Source organism: Rhea pennata, chromosome 5 (genome assembly GCF_028389875.1).
Source record: "Rhea pennata isolate bPtePen1 chromosome 5, bPtePen1.pri, whole genome shotgun sequence".
Classification (NCBI taxonomy): Eukaryota; Metazoa; Chordata; class Aves; order Rheiformes; family Rheidae; genus Rhea; species Rhea pennata.
The window spans coordinates 42,022,444-42,043,798 of record NC_084667.1 but is presented as its reverse complement, the minus strand read 5'-3'; the positions used below and the strand labels follow the sequence as shown (position 1 = coordinate 42,043,798).

General features: G+C 38.5%; 1 protein-coding gene across 1 annotated transcript in view; it reads right to left on the bottom strand.

Moving 5' to 3' along the window:
- Nucleotides 1-21,355, bottom strand: part of LRP5 (LDL receptor related protein 5) — a 175,748-nt gene that overhangs the window by 134,050 nt on the left and 20,343 nt on the right. Inside the window, 1 exon segment of the mRNA XM_062575962.1 lies at nt 3,497-3,893. Coding sequence (XP_062431946.1) covers nt 3,497-3,893 — 397 coding nt within the window.

Below are 21,355 nucleotides of genomic sequence, written 5' to 3'. Positions count from 1 at the left end.
TTTGTCATTAGAAGGAAATTAGATTTGCTTGACACAGAATATTCTTGACAAATCCATGTTGTCCTACTAGTATTAGCTAAGCATTTACAAACTGCTTATTTGCCCTATTTTTCCTCTGGAAACTGAAGCTGACTGGTCTATACTTAATTAAGTCTTCTTCTTTTTCTAAGATCCTCCCGCTTCCCCAAAAGAAACTGGTAAAAAGCCCAAATCATGCTTAGAGGAAAGTCTTCCACACTAAAGCAAATGTCTAGCAACTTTAATGCTGCACCAAATAGTTTTTAGAATTCTAGGCTAAATTTCATCAGATTCCACGATCTGAAAAAAAAGAACAAACTTACTGAAGTGCTCTAACTTGTTCTCTTCTATTTTAGCACAATAATTTAGTCTTTTGCCACTAGTAATAATTACATTACCCATCTGATAACCCAAAGTTATTAACAAAGACAAAAGCAAACATACTAAACAGTTCTTTCTTTCTTAATGTCACCACTTTTACTTCCAAGCAAATAACAGAAAGCAAGGAGCAATTGATTTTAGGGGAGCTCAAACCCAGCGCTTGTTGTGCCTAAAATAAAAGTAGTGACCACTACACACACAGACAGCACCTATAAAATATTTCAGAACCATCACATGAAATGAAATGGCTGTAAAATTACAGTAAACTTGAACGTTATATTCCACAGACAAATATATGCAATGTGTGATGTGTTGATTTAAGTTCACTATATTAGAACAACTAGCATAGTTTATTTGGGCAAACCTACGTTTAATTGAATAGGACCCTTGTTCAATTACTGAATACTGGATTTGTCACTTTGCTCAGAATGGCAGCTCTATAGAGATTGATTTTAACAGATCATAAGGGGATGAATTGGTTAATTACAAAGCATACATGTTTTTTCATAATTCATTTTCACAGAACCGCTTAAGGCTTATTTATGTTACTGTGTTGCACTGAATTAAAACATACAAATTAAATGGGCTAAACATTAAAAGTGTCTGCTGCAAGTTAAAACCTATAGTTAAAGGCTGCTGCTACCACTGGAAAAGCAGGAAAAAAAAATCTTTACAGACTGTACTCTCTCAAACCAAGTGCAAAAACAGCTAATGCTCAGGAGAGTGGCACTGGCAAGCCAAGAAATTTACCTGAGCTAAGGTCAAAAGATTTGTCATTCTCTCCTCATCTCAAGCGGTTACAATCAATCAAAAACCAAGCCTCGGAGTGACTGGCTCATGTGCAGACATGTAAAGTTTTGTCAAGTAAATCCTGTTCCTTATATTAGCTCATTCCACACTTTCCTTAGAGGAATAAACACAAGATGCTTGGAAACAGAGAAGTCCTGCAGGAAAGAATCTATATACCACAGACCTATGGAAAGGCAAAAGTAAGATATGCTACCTGACACGTATCAGGCAGGGTACGATGTGGGGTAATTTCTTTGTGTGCCAGATTTCTACACTCAACTTTTGAACATGGTTCTTTAAAAAGCAGCATTAGACAGAGAGTTGAGCATAACCCAACTCCCAGGAAGCAAGCCTGAAATAATGTCTTCTATTGTTACACTTACTGGATACTGTATGTGTTTAAGAACTAGTGCACATCTGTGCACAGAATTGCCTTCCAAAGTCACACAAAATAAACCATGCCTGTATCCCTCCTCCTTCCACATGCAAATAAGAGTTAGTTATGCAGAAGTACTACAACTTCACCAACAGTACTGGTGATTTAAAGAAAAGCTCTCCATTCCATCTGTATCAACATCACTTTCTCTCCCAGTTGTTCTCATTCTTTTGTTGTTGTTGTTAAATAATATAGCACTTCCTCTAGTAGAGGAGCAATATGCTTCCAGAAATCCCCAGCTAATCCCTGTCATTAACATATGAATCCATGTCTTCAAATCAGGTAAGTCAAAAAGAATTGACTTTCCGTCAATTTGTAGCAGCAGCAAAGCTGTGATTTAGAAGACAATCCCTTTGGAAAAGTCATTCAGTCCAACCCAGTCACTCCACTCTCCCTGATTATTACTGGACCTCTCTATCAGTTATTTGGAGAATACAAGGAGCTCTAGCACTCGGAACATCAATAAAACTAACGGAAATGTTTCTTAGAGTACTGTTTTATTTAGTGCTTGTGTCCTTTAGATATTTATCATGTACGTACTCATAATTCCTCCAGCCCATTTGGAAAAACTTACATAGGAACCACTGTAAAAATAACCTGACAAAACTCTGGTTTATAACAGTTGCTGACACAGCAATCTCCAGTTATCTTTCCTTCTTTGTTGCTCAGTTTCAGTTTTCACTTCTTACACACGTGAAGAAGGTGATTTCTCAAGACACTGCCTGTCTCCCAGGTCAGTAATTTCAATTTTACTAAAATTCAGTAAAATGACTTTATGTTTGCGGTTTATCCTAAGCCCTTGTTTCTGCTCAGCATCCCTTTGCAAAGAGCTTAGATTTCATGAAAATGTCAGCTGATGCCAGATTTGCTTAAAGACAGTGGTGTGTTCACCTACCGATACATATCGCACACCAGAAGAAGACAAAATGACCCATCAGGTAGAGCTGTGAGGTTGGCAGCAGACTAGTGGCAAGTCACCTCTCTTATGTGCATTATATCAGTTCTCTTTTCCCCTTATCCACAGTTCACTTTTGTCTGTGGTAGATTTTGGGGCAAGGGACTCTGACTTGCCGCACACCCTTGCAGTGATAGCACTAGAGACCTTCAGTCTTCACTGCAGTGAATCCTGGGCTCAAACTGAACACTGGCGTAACTTATACACAGAGACAGTAAATAGCACATGTGCAGGGGTCAGCGTATTGAAGAAGGTGGCAGGAACCAGACAGAGAAACAAGTATTTTCAAGAGTATAACAAGCACCTCTAACTGGCTATAACAACACATTTTGCCTGCTCTCTTACTACTTCCTAACCTAGTCACCTCTAACTATTAAGAGCACATGATTTCACATGGCTTCATTCACCTGCCAGCACAGGCATAGCTATTTCAAAATCACCACTGAAAAACATCCAGATCTTGTTTACCAGAACATAGCAAGTAAGAACCCCTGTTTTGACTCATGCAGATTTACACACCTTGTTGACTAGACACATTAAATACACATCACATCTGAAATGAAAGTTAACTTATCAGACAAAATAAATGAGGGAATAATAATAAAAATGCTTGGAAAATTAACTACTTTTCAGAAGTGCAGTGGAATAAATTAGGCGATCAGACTGACTGGGTATTTGACTTGGCACCTAATAGTATCTGGTTTGGTGGGTTTTTGTTTTTTTTTGGCTCTGTGTCTGGACTGTCATTTCTTGCCACAAAATATTTAAGTTTAAACATATGTTCAAGTACAGATCTTGAGAAAAATATCTTAGAAAAATGTAAACTTAAACAAAAGACTCTTTCTTTTACAGAACTAAAAATCCAGAATAAATCAACACTATATCTATTTAAGCATTCAAGTCAAATTAATATTTACCCATGAGCAGGATCCAAAGCTATTGCCCTGGGCTGATCAAGGTCTTGCCAGAAGAGGACTTTTCTAGATGTTCCATTGAGATTAGCTACTTCTATCCTATTGGTTTCTGAATCCGTCCAGTAAAGCTTTTTCCCAATCCAATCACATGCCAGGCCATCCGGGGAAACCAGACCAGAAATGATGACATTCTGTACCACATTCCCAGTTTGGTTAATGTAAGTTTGCTTGATGGCTTCTTCACTCACATCTGTCCAGAAAACGATGCCTTGTGAATACTGGAAGTCAACCGCAGCAGCATCTTCTAAACCACTGACCACCACAGTGGACTCCAGCTTTGTGCCTCCAGCATCCACGAGTCGAACATCCCGACGGTTGGCAAAAAGCAGAAAGGGAGATGCTATAGAAGAAAGAAAGGAAAGCATATTAATATTATCAGCATCTAGAGATACTAAAGTAATGACTATAAAATACAGCAGAGGAGGATTTCTTCTCCCAGATCAGCAGGGAAGGCAGTTAAGAAAGAACATGAGTTCCACACAAGAACAAAATGCACGCTACCCATAACTTCTTGCTTCCACACGTTGGACAAAGGCATGAAAGAAAAAACAGAGTAAAGAGCAGGCTCAGATCTGAATCTGTGACAGGGCCTTCTAAATAGTTACATGTTCAGAATGCTGCCTTTCAAAATCTAGTCCAAACTCATTAAAACTCCTTTTTGCATATCAGCAAATGGGCTGAGTCAAAAGAGCATTTACATAGCGACTAGCATAGGCAAAGTATTTCCTTCATTAATGTTGGCACCATGTTAAATAATAATAATAAAAATAACTACTTGGCTACATACTCAACTTCCATTTAAATTGTGAATGCCCCAGACCACATGTACAGGTATTGTCTGTCAATCCAAAAACTTGGGTTTAAAACAAATTAAGTCTTCAAGGTCTAAAAGATAGCACCAAGTTGAACAGCAATGACACATGGAAGGCAAGTTCTGATATCTTTTAGTAGCAGGCTGCAAGCTAACAGTACTAGTTACAACTCCCTGAAACGCTGCCATGAAGTGCCCTCACAGATGGGAAATACTGTGACAAAGGACCTGAACTTTATTTCCCCTGACATCACAAAAAGAGATTCAAGCAAGAGTTTGAAGGAAGACTATGATTCAGTTTGCATAAGTTTATGGAGAACTGCTGTTAGCCATGAGAGGCAACAAAAAACAAAAGCACTAAGACTTGTTGTTTGAAGCTATAAGTGGATGGTAGAAGCCAGCACCAGAGGACTTGGAGTCTTACCATGGAATGAAAGGGAATAGGCGTGGATAGGTTTTGAAAAGGGAACTAATCTGTGACTGATGCAAAAAGGAAAGGAAATCTGAACACTCATCAAAATGACAGCTGTAGAGATACTCCACTAGTATCTGCAAGACTTCATTTTATCTCTTGGGTGTCAGGCCCAGTTGAACAACGTCATCATCTGGGAAGATGATGCTGGCACTCACAAAGAGAAAGGAAGCAGGTGAAGAGTGAGATTCATTATGAGATTCACTGTGAAAAGTAGGGAAATCAACCTATTTCTGTTTAACCTGACAGCAAGACCTACAGAAGCAGCAGAAATATTGGTAGAGATTTTAACATAGACAAGATGAGGTCTGGTGTGACAGCTAAGTTGTTTGCCATTATCCTCAAAGAAAAAGATACACATCTGTGCCTGCCTATTGAGGCTGTCCCTCTACCCTCAGAGGGAGAGGAAGGTGTGAAGGTCAGTCTTGCAGTCCCTCCCACCCCTCCCCACATAGACTCTAGGAGCCTCTGAAGGACACACTGCACCATTTTCTTTTTTTTGGGGGGGGAAGTTATTCAGAGAGACAGAAGCACAATTAAGCCCAGCTGCTTCTTCTGAAAGAGGACTTTAAGTAGATATACTACAGAACATTCTTTCCTGACATACCAATCAGACTGATGGCCAAATTAACCACTTCACATTTCTCCTGTAAGTGGAGTCTTACTTCCCTACCCAGCAGAAAACAAGAAAAATGTTTATCTGCAGATATGGCTCAGAGGGCAACAGCCCTTACGAGGATGCCACCAAACTTGGCAAGTGAACACTACTGACCATTAATGAGTATGACTGTATTTCAGGAAAGGTGCTGGTTGCTAGAAGCAATGGAGTTTTTTCAGCTTTTCCTAAGACTGGCCAAAGTATGGTAGAAATCTTATGTCATCTAATGAATGATGACATCTTATGTCATCTAATCTATATTAATTTGCCCCAACTATTTGTCACATTGAACCCCACTACTCCAACTTCCATTCTTCCAACTCAAGTAACAGCTGCTGGAGGTCTACGCCAATCAACTGCTGACTTCTAGCATGACATACAGTCACTCTGGTTGATGTTGCTGCTTCTCATAAGCACACAGCAGAGGCCCAAAAACTTGCCACTCAACTCAAGGAACAACACACAGAACACAGCAGCAATGACAGATATGTCATTTCATCTTCTATGGCTTCAAGCCTGTGATATAAATACCTTCAGTTTCAAGTTCATGTTACTGTATATGATATATGAAAGTTACCTCTTGATATTGTCTTTCAGATTCAATTCCTTCTGCTCTTTAAAAAGCAGACAGCATATACTAGTTCTGCATTGCAGGTCTGCTACGCTGGCAACTTTGTCACAGTTTCTCGTGAACTCTAGCTCCAACTACACACACTCTGGAGAGTGCATGCCTTTGCATAGGCCAAAGCGAAGTACACTTATGACAAAAAAATATGTATTTATGGTGCAGGTCAAGGAGCTCAGTCAGATTCGACAATTCAACTTCAGATGAACTTAAAACATGCATAAAATTTCAGCCCTTTTTATTATCATTCTGCATGGCCTTCCCCCCTCCACCCAAAATCAGGAAAGAAATGACTATTTTTCTTCTTGGAGGAAGTCTATACTGATGAAAGTAATAAGGAAAATTTAAATCAGCCAGTGGTTTTGGTGAGGCTCTTGGACAGCAAAGATGCAGACAATTGTTACTGTGAATGTTTCACTGAAAATGTAATATCTTTGTTTTCTGCAGTATTTAACCCAAGAAAGTTTATACAGCTTGAGGAGAATTATTTATTAGGAAATGAAGTCCCAGTAGCACTCCCATCTCATTTCCAAACTTGCCAAGTCTCCCTTTCCTTCATCTTCAAAAACAATAGTAATAATATCATGAAAGCTCAACAGGTTAGTTATTGAAAACAGAAGGAAAAATGTCTAGAATGTAAAGTGCTTATTTTATTCTCTGCAACTTAATGGGTCTTCATAACTACATGTATTTTAAGTGGCACTGTACCAAACCATCTGAAAATGTGAAAAGATTGGTGTTAGAGGGCCCTGTTTAAGTTTTTTGGGGCTGAGAACTTTTCAGTTATGCATGCCACTTCACCAAACCAGTCCCATATCCAGACTAAAATCCAAGCCATAAAAAAGTCCTTGTACACATTAGAAAAAACATTGTCCCAAAAACATGTTTTGCAGAATGTGTAGAAGGATTTTCATTTAGACAGTTCCACACTGAAGCCACTATTACTACTACTACAAAGGAAAAAGGAACCTGAAATATCAAATTCAGTCATCAGTAGAGGAATTCAATAGCGTCTTAACTAAAGATCAGACATGAACAATGTCTAACTCAATTAGTATCAATATTATCCCAATTCCCCATCCCTTTCAAGAGATTTCTTCCCCACTGATGCACACAGTAGTGCAACAGCATACCGACAACACATTAACCACTGTGTTCTCTGTCACTTCTCTGCTCCAGAGTTGTCCTGATTGAAGGGCAGCTGCATTGTGTTCACTACGAACACCCAGCAGGGAAAGGACACCGACTTGCTTGCAATTGTGTTAAAATTTTGCTGTGTTTATACACTGATGCAAACTGATCGATTATTGAAAAAGGCCAGAGATCACTCCTTTTGAAAACAAAGGAGTATTCAATTTCCAGTGGGGATGGGGGGAGATCTGGCAGAACTCTGCTTTTGAGAACTACATTCATTTCTCTGCTCCTCCACACTAGCCTACTTTATTCAGTCCATATTTTACAAAAATGGGTGCAGAGCCCTTTTAGAGCATTGCTGGTATGGGGGAAAAAAAAGCGATCAAAACAAGCAACTGGTTCTCAAGATTGATTCTTGCTTGGAATGCTGCTGAAGAAACACAAGCTCTCCTGACCTTACAAATAATGCAACAGCCAGAAGAGTGATTAACTGCTCCGTTTCCACGGTCTTGCATTTAACAAGTCAGGTCAGAACTCAAAGGCCGTGGCAATATGACAGTTAACCAGAAGGCAAAGGTGGTTTTGTTAATCCTGTAGCTTCAGCTAAATAAAATCTCCAAAAAGTCTCTCCCTCTCCCCCCCCAAGTTTACAGAACTTGGTAAATTTTCTGGGAGAAACCCAAAAAGCAGATCCCTTTCTGGAAAGGGAAGGATTAGACAGCAGAATCTACACATAATACCAGTCTTTCAGAGTGCTAAGAGATGGACCCCTCTGATAGTCAAATATATCTGACTTCTCAGACTCCAACCAAACCAAAGAAAAATCAACTTAAGACTTCTGAATAATCCACTAAATTATTAACCAGATAACCCAGAGGTGGGGAAGGGGGTAGAGGGAGAAAGAGACCACCACCACTCAGCAGGCAATTAACGTGATGTGTGACTAATACCTCTACAGTTCTTTGCAACCTCTAAGACATCCAGCTTATACCTCAGCTCAGGTTCCTAATATGCTGGGAACTACTACACAGTGTTTAGCTTTACAAGATTGCTAAACTCAACAGTTTATCAGTCTAAAAGATGGCTTTCATACTCCATGAGAGTATGAAAACCAATAGGCTGTTTTAGGCATCAGAATAAGAAAAACAGAGAAAGCTGTAAAAGCAACAAAACAAACAATGCTGACCATAAATTTGATTTGCTGTGCCATCAACAAACCATCCCAGAGATGCAAGATCTTCCAACTGATATATGGTGCAACTTTGTTTGTTTTTAATCCCACATGTATGTGGAATGGGAGGTTCACTTCCAGGAACGTGCAGACCAATCTCCTTTTGAATTATCCCGTCTTGCTAGTATGCATCAATCCTGAACTGAGCTTGAAGGTTTAAAGAACACTTTATCCTTGATGCCTTTAAGTCTTTACAGTGCAGCTCTTGACAAGGAAAATTAGAAAGCCAGTTAATACCAGTTTCTATTCTCATCACTGTCTCCTCCCTCCTCATCCCACAGACTCTATCTTGTTTATTATGCTGAATGAGCGAGACCAATGCATTTCTCCTGAGTCTGAGTGAAAGCAACAATTTGTAAACTCTGTAACTGCAGGCTGTATCCAAAATCCTCTTGCCTTGGGTCAGCCCACTCTGCATCCCACTCCCAACTCTTCTGAAACCTCTAACACTTCTAAGGGAAGCTGGAGGATAGGTGGGAAAAGTTCCTTCCCTCCTCCCCCTCAAAAATCTTGCCACAACTTTGATTACTGCTGACCTTCAGATGAGCTTTTCTGTTACACAACAACATGCAATGTCCCTTGCTTGAGAAGTTATTTCATGGTTAGCAAGTTACAAGACTCAAAGGAACACTTGGTTCCATGCTCTAGTTTGATCAGCGATGCTCCTGACAACTGCAAATTGCTTGGCAAGGGAAACCGACTTCTGTTTTAAAAAGGGAAAAGAATAAACAGTAACAGTATGAATGATGAATGTGGAGGACAAACTGTTTATATACAGCTTATTACTACCCAGTTGAAAGGACAACATTTCAATGTAGTTATCAAAAAAAAAAAAAAGGTTGTATTCTTTTTCAGTAAAATTAGACCCGGTCATATTTTTCCATAATAGGCAATATTTAAAACTTCGATACATAGTTGGAGTTCACAGTCCTTGGACTGAATCAAAAAAGACCCCACAAGCATTGTATCAAATGAACTCTAACAGCCTGAATTACAGACTTCCTGTAGCAATTCTACAGTCTAATTTGGATAATACAGTTCTTGATCAAAAGTGCTTCGTTCTAGAAAGTAGTATTTTTTATATCCAGGGAAAAAAAAAAGAAAACGTAACCACTAATTTTCCAGTGGTTTTCTGATAATTGGAAAACACATCCTTAACTTGATGATAGAGCTAACTACACAGAGTTTTATTCCACCAAAAGCCAGTGTGAAAATACAGCTCCTCATCAGTTTATTAACTGAATTAAAAAAAAAAAAAATCCTGATCAAAGTGGTCAGGACTCAAGCATGGGTTCAATTTCCAGGTTTGCTCTAGATTTCCTGAATGCTCTTGGGCAGGTTTCCTGTGCCTTTTCTGTGTTAGGAGGGGTTTAACTACTATAACTTCATTTTTTTTTACTTGCATCAGGAAAGCCTTCCTGTGTAGACATAACACTAGAGCATTTTTACACCTTATACATAACTCATTAGACTGGCCACTATAAGCAGTATGAGTGTTAACACATCTACATCAGCTTCCTTACCGCTATCTCTATCACATTTCTAAGTGATGGAGATAAGCATACATATTAAATGCACAGAGGCTTAGACATCTCTGCACTTCACTTCATACATAAAACGGCAGTTCTCCGCTTTCCATCCATCTCTAAAGAAAATAAGTTCTATGAAGCATAGGGAGTCTACAACCATCTACTACTTGCTTCTAAATTCCGTCATTAATTTTCATTTCTGTTTCAATTTTTACCAATCCCAGCTAGAGCATTTAAAGTTACGAGGTGCTTCACGGACATCCATTAGACCTTGTGGAAGCAGCATGGGACAAACAATTGAAAATGGTATTATATGATCTTCAGAATCTGCATTTGCTGTTAGTTTCAATAACAGTTCGACAGAGCTCGTCTCATTTACAGATTAAGACTAAAATGATCATAAAGCAATAACTACAGAGCATATGCTAGCAGCAGTTGGTCAGCTGCAAAGCTGCAGTAAGTCTCATAAGACAAGTTGAAAAATAGAGTTTTAAACGGTGATATTCTTATTTGTAGACAAGCCTACATTTTGTCTGCTCCCCTTGAAAGCTGAAGTTGAAAGATATGAGAATACTGGACATGGGCATGATTTTTACAGTGATACTCTTGAAAGCACTGAGAGTGCAGAACACCCACAAATCCTATACCTAGTGGAGAAGAAAAGCATTACTTAACTATTCTTAAAACAGTTGGTTAGGCTAAGGTCAAGGATAGGCTTAGTTGCTCTTTTAACAAAAGTGATCACGGATCATGAGAACCTGCTTCACAAAACAGCACCAAGACCACATCTTAATAAGCACACAAGCAAAAATAGCTATCCAAAATACTAGTACGTGAAACAACTTACATTTTAAATATCAATTCTTAACAGGACAGTGGCATAGGGGACACTCTGGGGTTAAGCCGTCTGTACTGCTGGACAGAGAGAAGAGCATATAATTCTTGCAGCAGTCAGCATCCCAAGCCACACAAGCATTCGTTACCATAGAACAAAAACAATCCCCCCCATAGGCGCACAAGTTGGTAAAAACAACCATGTCAAAACTTTTGCACCCAAGAGCGCACAGTCTCGTGGAAACTCTAAGATAGGATAGAGAGTAAGCCTACAACAGCTTTCTATACTTTTAAAATAGCTGCTGCCCAGAAATAGAGCAGGTAGGTAGGGTCCAACCACCTCTAAATTCACCAGAGTAACCAGTTCTACAGCACAACGTGATCTATCTTCTTTTCAAGCTCCTCAACTTTAGGAGCATAAAGAGACTACTAGACCTTTGATGCTCAGCACAGGGCTCTTCCAAACATTTAAGGAAATAATTTATTCCATTTGCCATCTCTTCAGGTGTAATCACCATTTTTCATGGCTTAGCTCTAGGGAAGCCAGCCACAGTCAGCAGCAGAAAGATCGCATTTAGGAACACACTGATCGCTACAGCAGCCATAAAACCAAAGAAAGAAGGTAAGGAGGAGTGACAGACAGTCATGGAAGGAAAACAAAAGGAATCAAGAGTTTAGCCAAACTCCTAAAACCAAGTACAACCAAAATCCCATTCTAAACACCTCGCTAGGCAAGAAGGGAATATGGCATTTACAAGTCACAAACCACACACAAGCTTCTTTCACTCTATGAATGTAACTGTAACACATTTAGCACAAAAAAAAAATTCCCTTTCTTAAAACCCTGGGCTCTGTCTTCCGCATCCCAGTCCTTATTACTGACAGGTGCTTCTGCAAAGAATCTGAAATCCATTGATCACCAACTTCAAAAGACAGATTAAAAGTTGATCTTCTTGTAATAACCGCACATATTCAAGCCGAGTTTAAACTTGCCAGTTACAGTCCTCCAAAGAATAGAGAATTATTACTTTCAACCTCAAAACACGCTATTCTGGATAAGGTGAATTCCCAGTGTAATTACTAAATTATAGAATATTTCTGCTGCAACACAGAGGCAGATGGTAGCTGTTTGTAGAGCACAGGACTGAAAAATGAGCACACCTTACTTCTACTTCCACCTCAGTGAACCTGAGCAAGTGCTTCAGCAGCCTGCTTATCAGCCCCATTTGTAAAAATCATCCCACCCACAGCAAAAACATCTTTCCTTCTTCTGTTAATTATTTCAAAGGGCTGCTGTGAAGCCTAACTATTGCTTGCTCACAAGGATCTTCAAGATCTTCCAGCAGGTGGTTCCATGACACGCTCGGAGTTTCATTCCCAACTAACAAGACTCCTCTCTGCGAATCAGGGAGTGTGGGGGTCAATGAGCTAAAAAGAAACAGCTATTCAGGGATGGCTTGTTTAAAGACCTTCTCGAAAGGAAAATACATTCCTTCCCCCACATTCCATCCCATTCCTCTAACCCTCCAGCTAAATCCATTTGATGATAATTCCTCTCTTCAAACCGTGAAAGAAAATGTTCTGGTTATCAAGTAAGGAGGATTCATTTACAACTTCTCTTATTTTAGGCGGAATCAAGGTTCAAAATTCAGGGTGAGGCGAGTGTTATTTTAAACTACTAAGAATACCTCATATTTATACATAGAATTTGTAGCAGATGTCAGGCAATTTTTGTAAATTTTACTCTTTAACAGCCTATATTTTAAATTGTTTACATGGTTACACTAGGCACAAACCAGTGCAAAGTAATCCAATCCACACTAGTGTCCCAAAATATGAAATATTTTTAGTGCCAGTTTTATTTATATACGCTAAGTATTATATTGAGTATCATATTGCTGAATACTAGGAGACAGCCTGGATCTTGGTGATCTATTTGCCAACAGGCGACAATAAAAAGGAGCCTGTTCATCCAGTGACATACCTACAACATGCAGTGCAGCTTTAGCTACAAATATGTTGGGGGGATGAGAGCATACAAATCAGCTGCAAATTTGAAGTCCATCTGGTTTAGCATCAGCAAGTTGGAAAGGATCCAAAGAAAAGCTTTTTTAAATAAATAAATAAATAAATAAATAAATAAATAAATAAATAAAAGTTGTAAGCAGGTTTAGAAAACATACGAAGAAAGGTTAAAGGAATTTGTTTTGCTTGTGTAGGAGAGCAGCTGGGGAAAAAAAGAAAGAAGAGTAAAATAACAATGTCCAACCAGTAAAAGCTTTTATCAGAGGGTGAAGATCAGCTGTTCTCGACAGCCACTGGAGAAAGGATGCACTCAAGAAACCAGACAAGACTAGGCTTTGGGGAGTTTTTGAGGGGGAGGGAGCACAGAGAGAAGCAGGCACTGAAGATACTAGGACACACTAAGGAAGCTGTAGAATTGCCTGCAACAGGTGATTCTAAAAAAGCAATTGGATACCCACTCCCTACACGTTTTTTGTACTAACAACTCCTGCCTCAGTGAAGGAGTATCATTTATGCTTCTTGAGATTCAACCTGACTTTTTTATTCTCAAAATAAATGAGAATTTTTTTTCCCTTGGGGGAAAAAAAAATCTTTACTCCTAAAAGAACCAAGGGGACAGAACTCCCCATGTAGCTTTGCTGAAAAGCTGGATTCCAATGGCACAAGGTTGCGTGCTTCGTCTGCTTCATCAACTTGTTTTTAAACAAAACAGTTTTTTTAAAAAACGCTCACAATAACATAATACTCGAATCACTGTTCCTGTTACCTTCCCAAAGCAGATGGATTTAGTACCCTTATCAAATACTAACATTAAACTATTATGTTACATAAACTGCTAGATATTCTTTTTTTAAAAAAAAAAAAAAAAAACAAATAGGCAGTAAGTTTTTAGAAGTGCATGTTATATTTTTTGAGTTGTGTAGGGTTTTTTGCCCCCACTAATGACAGGGTTTTAGGAAGACAAGAGATTTACTTCAGAGTTCTGGTTTTTCTTGGCAGCCTGCAGTTTGTTACTGCTAACATTATTATTTACAAAAAAATATAGCACTCTGATTATATAGCATCTCATCTCAATTGGCCTGAATTAGTTCATTTCCCTTGGATGACTGATGCCAAAGGATTTCTCTGAAAAGTATGCACTGAAAAAGTCCATCAAGGGTGTTCTATACGAATTATAAAACTCTAGTTTGTTCAAATTCTGTGGGATTTCAATAAAATGTTTTAAGACCCTCCAACACTACGCTATTAACTTATTCATTCTTGTTTTGTCCTGATCTTAACTGCATTTCCTACTACAAGTAAAAACCTTCAGGTACCAGAACAGTCAAATGACTGGATTCGGTGTGCATAAACTAGTACACTTCCATCACTGCAGGGGCAGGAAACAGCTCTCTTACATGTCTTCAGGATCACTTTTATATGGACATATTACTTAAAAGGAGGGTTCCTCAAACTTTTCTTCTCCCCCCATCAAGTATACCCATCAAGTATATTACATGAACTCCCCTCCTGGTGTATAAGGCAATGGCTCTCTCAGATTCTCATTAATACCCTTGTAGCAAATACTGAAATCAGTTACATGGAACAACATATTTCATTTTCTTTTAACGCAGTTTAGCAGCTGGAAATGAGGACAGCCAAGATCACGTGAGCAGCCAACAACCCACGGACCACCAAGCGGCATACAGAGCATGTTTGGAGGTCTGCTGTATAACTAAACAGAGGAGCAAGAGATTTGAGGGCATTTACATGAAGCTGTTGAGATACTTCTTAGATAAGACTCTCAGTACATTCACCCCTTTATTTCAAGGAAAAGACAAATTCACTAGAGTATAAAGTAGTTTTCATCTGGTCTACTTTGTTAAACAGAGAAAATTTCTAAAGGTTATTCCAAAACTCCTGGCTCTTGGCAATCTCTCTCTATGCATTGCACAGCTGGTATTCAGCCAGACAGTTGTGAGGATTGCAGCCTCATGCAATTCTGACTAGCTAACGCTAAACAGATAGTATCTCTGCAGTCTAAATCCCCACCTCTTCCTGACCTCAGGTTTTCCATCTGAGCATTTACAGAGGGTAAAACATCCATAGGATTTTCCCAATTTCATCATACTAAAAGCGAAATTATACTATTCATAGCACTTTGTTTATTCTTTTGGAGATTCTGCTGCAATATGTCATTTTAAGCATAGTATTTTTGAAGGTGCAATCATTACACAAACTTTATAGGACAGGATAATAGGACTTTGTTACTCAAGAATCACAATGCACCAGACAGTTTAAATGCAAATATGTTGCCTACTTGGGATTAAGATATTTCTCCTCCAAACAGAAACAAAAGACAAGTTTTCAGGACTAGCACTTTATGAATTACTGTAAACTGAGCATCCTCCAATCTTAGAAGTCCACTGTTGAGATGGGCATTGGTTAGGGATTAGAACTTCTAATGAATTCCAAAAGACTTTGAACTGATAAATTCCATCAAATTTCCAGTGCTCCCGGGCTCCACTGAAAATCAGTCTAAATGCAGACAGTAAATTCCAGACATTCCACATGAAAGCTGAAAAAACTTTACTAACTCTCTATGAACCACTAGACAACAGTACCTCATAGGTCTAGCACATCAGTGAAGATACTTATTGCTGTCTAAAAGAATGGCTGACACCTTTAAAAACATTGATGGGGCTGTGTTAGTTTAAAAATCAATGCATATCTGATTACAATCTCTCAGAAACACCCTCTCCCCGGTTCTCTGCTGTACTTTACCTAATTCATCGTAGATGTCTTTTTACTGCTGAGCAGAAATTTCATTTTAAGTTGTTCTAAAAACTGGCCCCTTTCCAGTTTCACCCTGCAGCTTTTTAAATCTTCAAGAGATCATAATATCTGGACCCCAAGGGCCTGGCTCCTGTCCTCTAAACTATATGCTCCTACAAAGCAGAATACCTGCACACCAGAGGAATCAACAGCAGCTTCAAGGGCTGAGCATAGTCCTGTGTAACAGCAGTCAGATGTTTGAGCCTGTTACTGCATCCAACCTAAGGAATCATACAGCAGAGAACCACCATGTATGCACACGCCAAACACTGGCTCCAATCACAGCCAGCTGCAGCTAGCCTCCAAATCCCCTCTATGTTAAATTAAGAAAAGCATGATACAATGAAGGCTGTCACAGGCCTCATACACCAGCTGCTGTCTCAAAATATAAGGAGTAAACCACTCCAGATACTCCACAGACCACCACATCGGAATCTCGTTTCCTTTGCCTACACAAAACCATGATCTTTAATGTGCCATCTGTAAGAATGAGAGATGCAGTAAGCACGCTGGGTGGTAACCATGGGTCCAAAAACTAACAATAGCTGCACATACAATCTTTAATGGCAAATTACTCAGACTAAGGGAAGAGGAGTATTTCTTTAAATTCTTTCAAGAAATAGCCAATGGCAACCCTTCCTCAGCTGGAAACATAGTTTGAAGTCTGAGGACCTGGAAGTCTGAGGTAGCAGCCATTCAGCAAGTCACTGAGAAGACATCGTTGTAAAACACAGTTGCTGGTGGCAGGCATGTTTGCTTCAAAGTCAGGTATATGGCCATTTATGAGAATACACTGGCAGCACTACTACAGTTTGCAAAACATTTGCCCCAAAAAAATAAATAGTAATTTCAAAATAAATCTACTGCAACAGGAAAATGTTTCCTGTATTTGCTGTAAGAGCAAAGCAAACCTGTGCATGCCACTATACACTTTTTAGCACAAAAACACTCACTAAATTCTCTTCACTGAGCATTTTATGTACACGATACAGCAGCCTAGAGACAGTGCTCTGCAAGGCTGCAACCCGACAATATTCTGTCTGCAGCTCAGTTGGGTGAAAAAGTTACCTTAGCACTTTTTTTTTTTGAACCTGGATCTTTTAAGAGAAGCAGCTCAAGGAGAGCAACTACTTGTGCAGTCATGATGGCAGATTTCAGGGCACTGAAACATCTAAGAAGCAGGAGAGGGATGGGATGGGGAGAGGAAGCAACAAGCAGCTGGAAATGGGCAGGAACAGGGGAAAAGAAAAAAAAGAAAAAAAAACAACAACAACAAAAAAATTTTCAACCAGATGCAGCTTCAGGCAGAACAAAACACATTTAACCCAGTCCAATAAAAAGGACGTATTTAAATTAAGATCCCCTCTCCCACAAGACTGTGCTGCTTGATTTGCACAGTCAATGGTTTAATCTGGAATAGTGTGTTTGTCAAGGGCTAACAGAGCACACTGTCTAGGGGACCGGGAAATCCCTCCAACTGTTCTGCTTTTTGCCATTTCAGTCGTCCCTGAGTACACAGTTACACCACTTCTTCAATACTGTTTTCAGCCTCCTTTTTAAGAGCATGCACCCAAACACGCTGATAGCTTTACTTTTTTACCCTGTGTGTTAAAGAAAAATATTGTATGGGAGAAATAAAGAAAAATTAAGCCTTCCGTAAGCGCAAACAGGAGCTAATCTTTGTTCAGAAAAGCTTGCCTATTTCAACAGGACAAAGGTAAGAGAAAACACACGCAGAAGAAGGGCAACTGAGTTCAGTGCTAAAGTCTCACCCAAAAGGCCTCACATTTCCTCTCGTCAGTTATACCCTAGCATATCTAAAATTTATTTCCAAGTCTCAGTGCCACCTTTGAATTCAGCGGTGTTCAACCTTCTCATGCCACCTGTATCTGGGCATTGCTCTCATTTATATAATCACACTACAGGTGCAAGTCTGCCAACCCAGAGTTAACAGACACAGATGAAAAGAGAGTTCATAACCATGAGATCACACACAGTAATATTCACCTGTAAAAACAACAGAACCAAAAGTATTACATAGCTCCTACGTAACTCATCTCTTAAGACCTCCAAGACCCTAAATTTCAAGTCTTTCTCAAATTTGCTTTAGTTATGGTTGGTTTTAACTAATTATCTAGACTCAAAAACCTTTTCAAAGAAAGGAAGTAAGGCATTCTGAGATTACATTCCAAAACACATCTACCTTCTTGCACACACAAGTTACCAGCTTATAAAAATAGGTACAAGGAGACCGATAAAAACCTCTTTCTGTTCAACGTTACCTACCTACGTCCAAATTTGCCCTGTATGCAAGTGACAAATGGCTTTCTGAAGTGTCCTTAAGTTCCACATTTTGGAGGGACAGATAACACAGACAACTATTTTATAGTATTTCTTCAGCTCTTCTGGCATTTGTACTTTGGGATTTTATTGCTTTTTATTAAGGACTCTTTGCATATTTTCATAATAGAAAACTAGTTTTTGCCTATTTTCAGTCTAGAGTCAAGACTGAGTCTCACAAATTTGCAATTTCACAGGGAAACATTACTCAAGTTCTTCTGACAGCAACATAGTGCCAAATCCTAGTTCAGTATTCAGAGTCCCTGGGAGGAAGATCCTGTTGCTCTTAGTGTTTAAGTAAAAGGTAGCCATGATTTATGGACCCTGGGAAGAAAATCTGGCACGGCTGCAGACCATGGCTGCCAGGTAAATGATAGCAGCCTGTGGTCTACACTCTAAAAACAAATACATCAGTTAATGAGTAATGTTCATTCTCACCTACATTACTCAGTTCAACTAGAGCTAACCAAACACTTTGCATGCATGTGAACTGTAACATCATTCAAGATAAAGTCGGAGTTAATTTGCATTAACAGCGCAGTACAGACATGCCCTAAAGACCACAGGATCCTATTTCATTATGTTCATAAAAATCATATGCTGATCACTACAAACCTATAAAATCAGTTTTTCAACATAGTTTTATCTACTGGTATTGTGATACTCCTTTAACTAATAGAAGCACCTGCAATTCATAAAACTAACAAAAATTTAAGTCTGGAATTTAGTTAGAGAGAGAGTGAGGGATTTGAATAATTCTGCCTTAGAAATCATACAGATAATGCAGAAAGGCATCCTTCTACACTTAACACATTTGGCCAATGCAAAAATTGATGTAATCCAAATAAAAGCTCTTCCCCCACACCACTTCTTAATCTGCAGTACAGTTTCCAGACCTTTACTCTATATGTAACAGAGTTAACAATTGTTACGATCTTAAATATTAATCTATACATTCTTTCAAATATAGTACGATAAATGGACATACAATCACTGACTCAATGCATTCTGAAAAAGCAAAGAAACTCAAGTCAGTAACAAAAATTGGTAATTTCATCTAAACCACGAAAAATTCTCCAACTGACTCATTTTTTAATCTAAGAAACACTGGACTCCCTACAGGCCTTACAGTAGTTGAATTTTCTATGCAATTTACAATATATTATGACCTTTAACACAAATTCAAATAATAAGTCACATTTTTTCATATCATCGGCAACCTTCTGACCAACAATGCAAAGAAAAGTTAGTAAAATCTTGATCATGCCTTTTTTTCCCAGCAAATCCACTATCTTTGACCAGATGTTTGAAAAAGAGTGAAATTATTAGAAGTTCCAGTGCCTTTTCCTCCAAAATATTGAAGAACAGTCAGATTTATAGAACAATAATAATAAAGAAGAGAACAGAAAATCTCCCTTCATGTAGTTCCAGCAGGACAAACACTGCTGACCTTAGAGAGAAAAAAGGAGCCATAAGGAATGAATTTAGTTTAATCAGTGTTCTTGGCTAAAGCAAAATTATCTTCAACAAGAAGTGATTTACAAAGCTTGGAGTAAGTTACTGTATTTTTTTGCTACATTAGAGGGGACAAACTAAGTGTAATCAGTGATATAAATACAAGCAAAATATTACAGATTTCATTAGCTTAGATAATTCTTTTCACTTCACATCAAGTTGTCAAATTCAAAATTTATTTTTTGTGACATTACTAGTAGGTTTTTACCTTCTGTTTCCAGACTTAAATTCCATGAATGTCTGAAAACAGGTTTTGTTTTAAACAGTACTGCAGTTGTTGAAAATTAAAATTCACCATACTTGAGGAAAGTATTCACTATGGCTTCTGCACATCTCCAGCAGCCTGACTGGAAGACAGTCACAGTATTTACGCAAGTCTTTTAAGTCCTGTTCACAGCTTTTCACTAAAGATTTCCCTCAGCATCATACCTTCTAAAGCACAGCACAATGTGCAAAGTTTTTTTTAACAAGATAGTTTTATATGGGAAGATTCTTAACTGTCAGAAGAAAAACACAGGAGGCTGTGCGACTTGTGTTCCAGTCTTCCCCAGCCACCTCGCTTTTATGCTTTTGTCCCAATGAGTAACATTTGTTCCCAGTGAAATCTGGCATATGCAGCTTCTGAATGGTTTTCTACAGTTTACAGATGTATTACATTTTCAAGGCCACATATCATACATTTAATGGAGAGAGAAGTGGAAAGTCTCTTTCTAGATTTCCTAAGATTTGTCTCCTTTGGAATTAACTGAACGTAACATCTGGAATTGGAACTAAAATTGGAAACAATGCAAATCAGAAACAAGCATACCTTTGTTAAGCCTATATTTGTTCAAGTCCTAGAGAAATTTTGCAAACCAAATTTTCCAAATGTTGTAAAACCACTATTTTATCCATTAAAAGTTTGGAACCATCATCATTGCATAATCTACTATTATTGGCTAAGCAGCTATCTGCCAAACCAAGGAGGAATAAAATAAACTAAAAAAAAACAGAAAAGAACCTTGCTCCCTTCACACGCAGTGATACAACTATATTTGTTTTGTTTGTATTTCTTTTTTATTATTATTTGCAGACTGACTCTAAACATTTTCAAAATAAAAAACAGACTTAAGTGTTCAAGGAAGTAACCCCTTCCTCCGCATTTTTCTAATCTTGTTTATGGGTAGGTAAGACGAATCTTCAGTGTTTTCTGGAATTTTTAAATCCTTCTGAGTGTAACAGGAGAGTGGGGGAAAATAGAATCCATGCCTACAACATTTAAAATAACAACAGCAAAATTATTGTCATGTACTCTGCATCCTAGAATGTTAAACATCCAAGTATGGTTTTCTTTTGCCACATCCCCCATCCCTATTTTTAAACACTGCCTTTGCATTTACCCATTTTGGCAAAGCCCAACTGCAACACCATGTAAGACACTATTTCAATGTCATTTCTGCTCATTCAAAAAAAAAATCAGTAAATACCAGAAATCTCAACGGACAAGCTGTTTCCAGGTTTTGTGGTTACAAGCACAGTACCATATTAATTCTCACAAAGAAAACTGTTTTGAGTCAGCTAACAGCTCCAGCATGGTTTGAAAATGGTAAACACGGCCATAGAATTGAAACTAGTACTATATTAAATACTAGTATGTGTTTTAAAAAAATCCTTAATTAAAACGTAAACCTGTTTCACCAACAGAACAGTGGAAGTATTCGGTATTACAGAATGAATGCAAAGAGGTGCAGTATTTTAACAGTGGTTACCCAGGATGGTTTGGTAGGCCTGGAAATCAACTCTTAACCTGCCAAGTCTCTTTCCAGAACCACGAC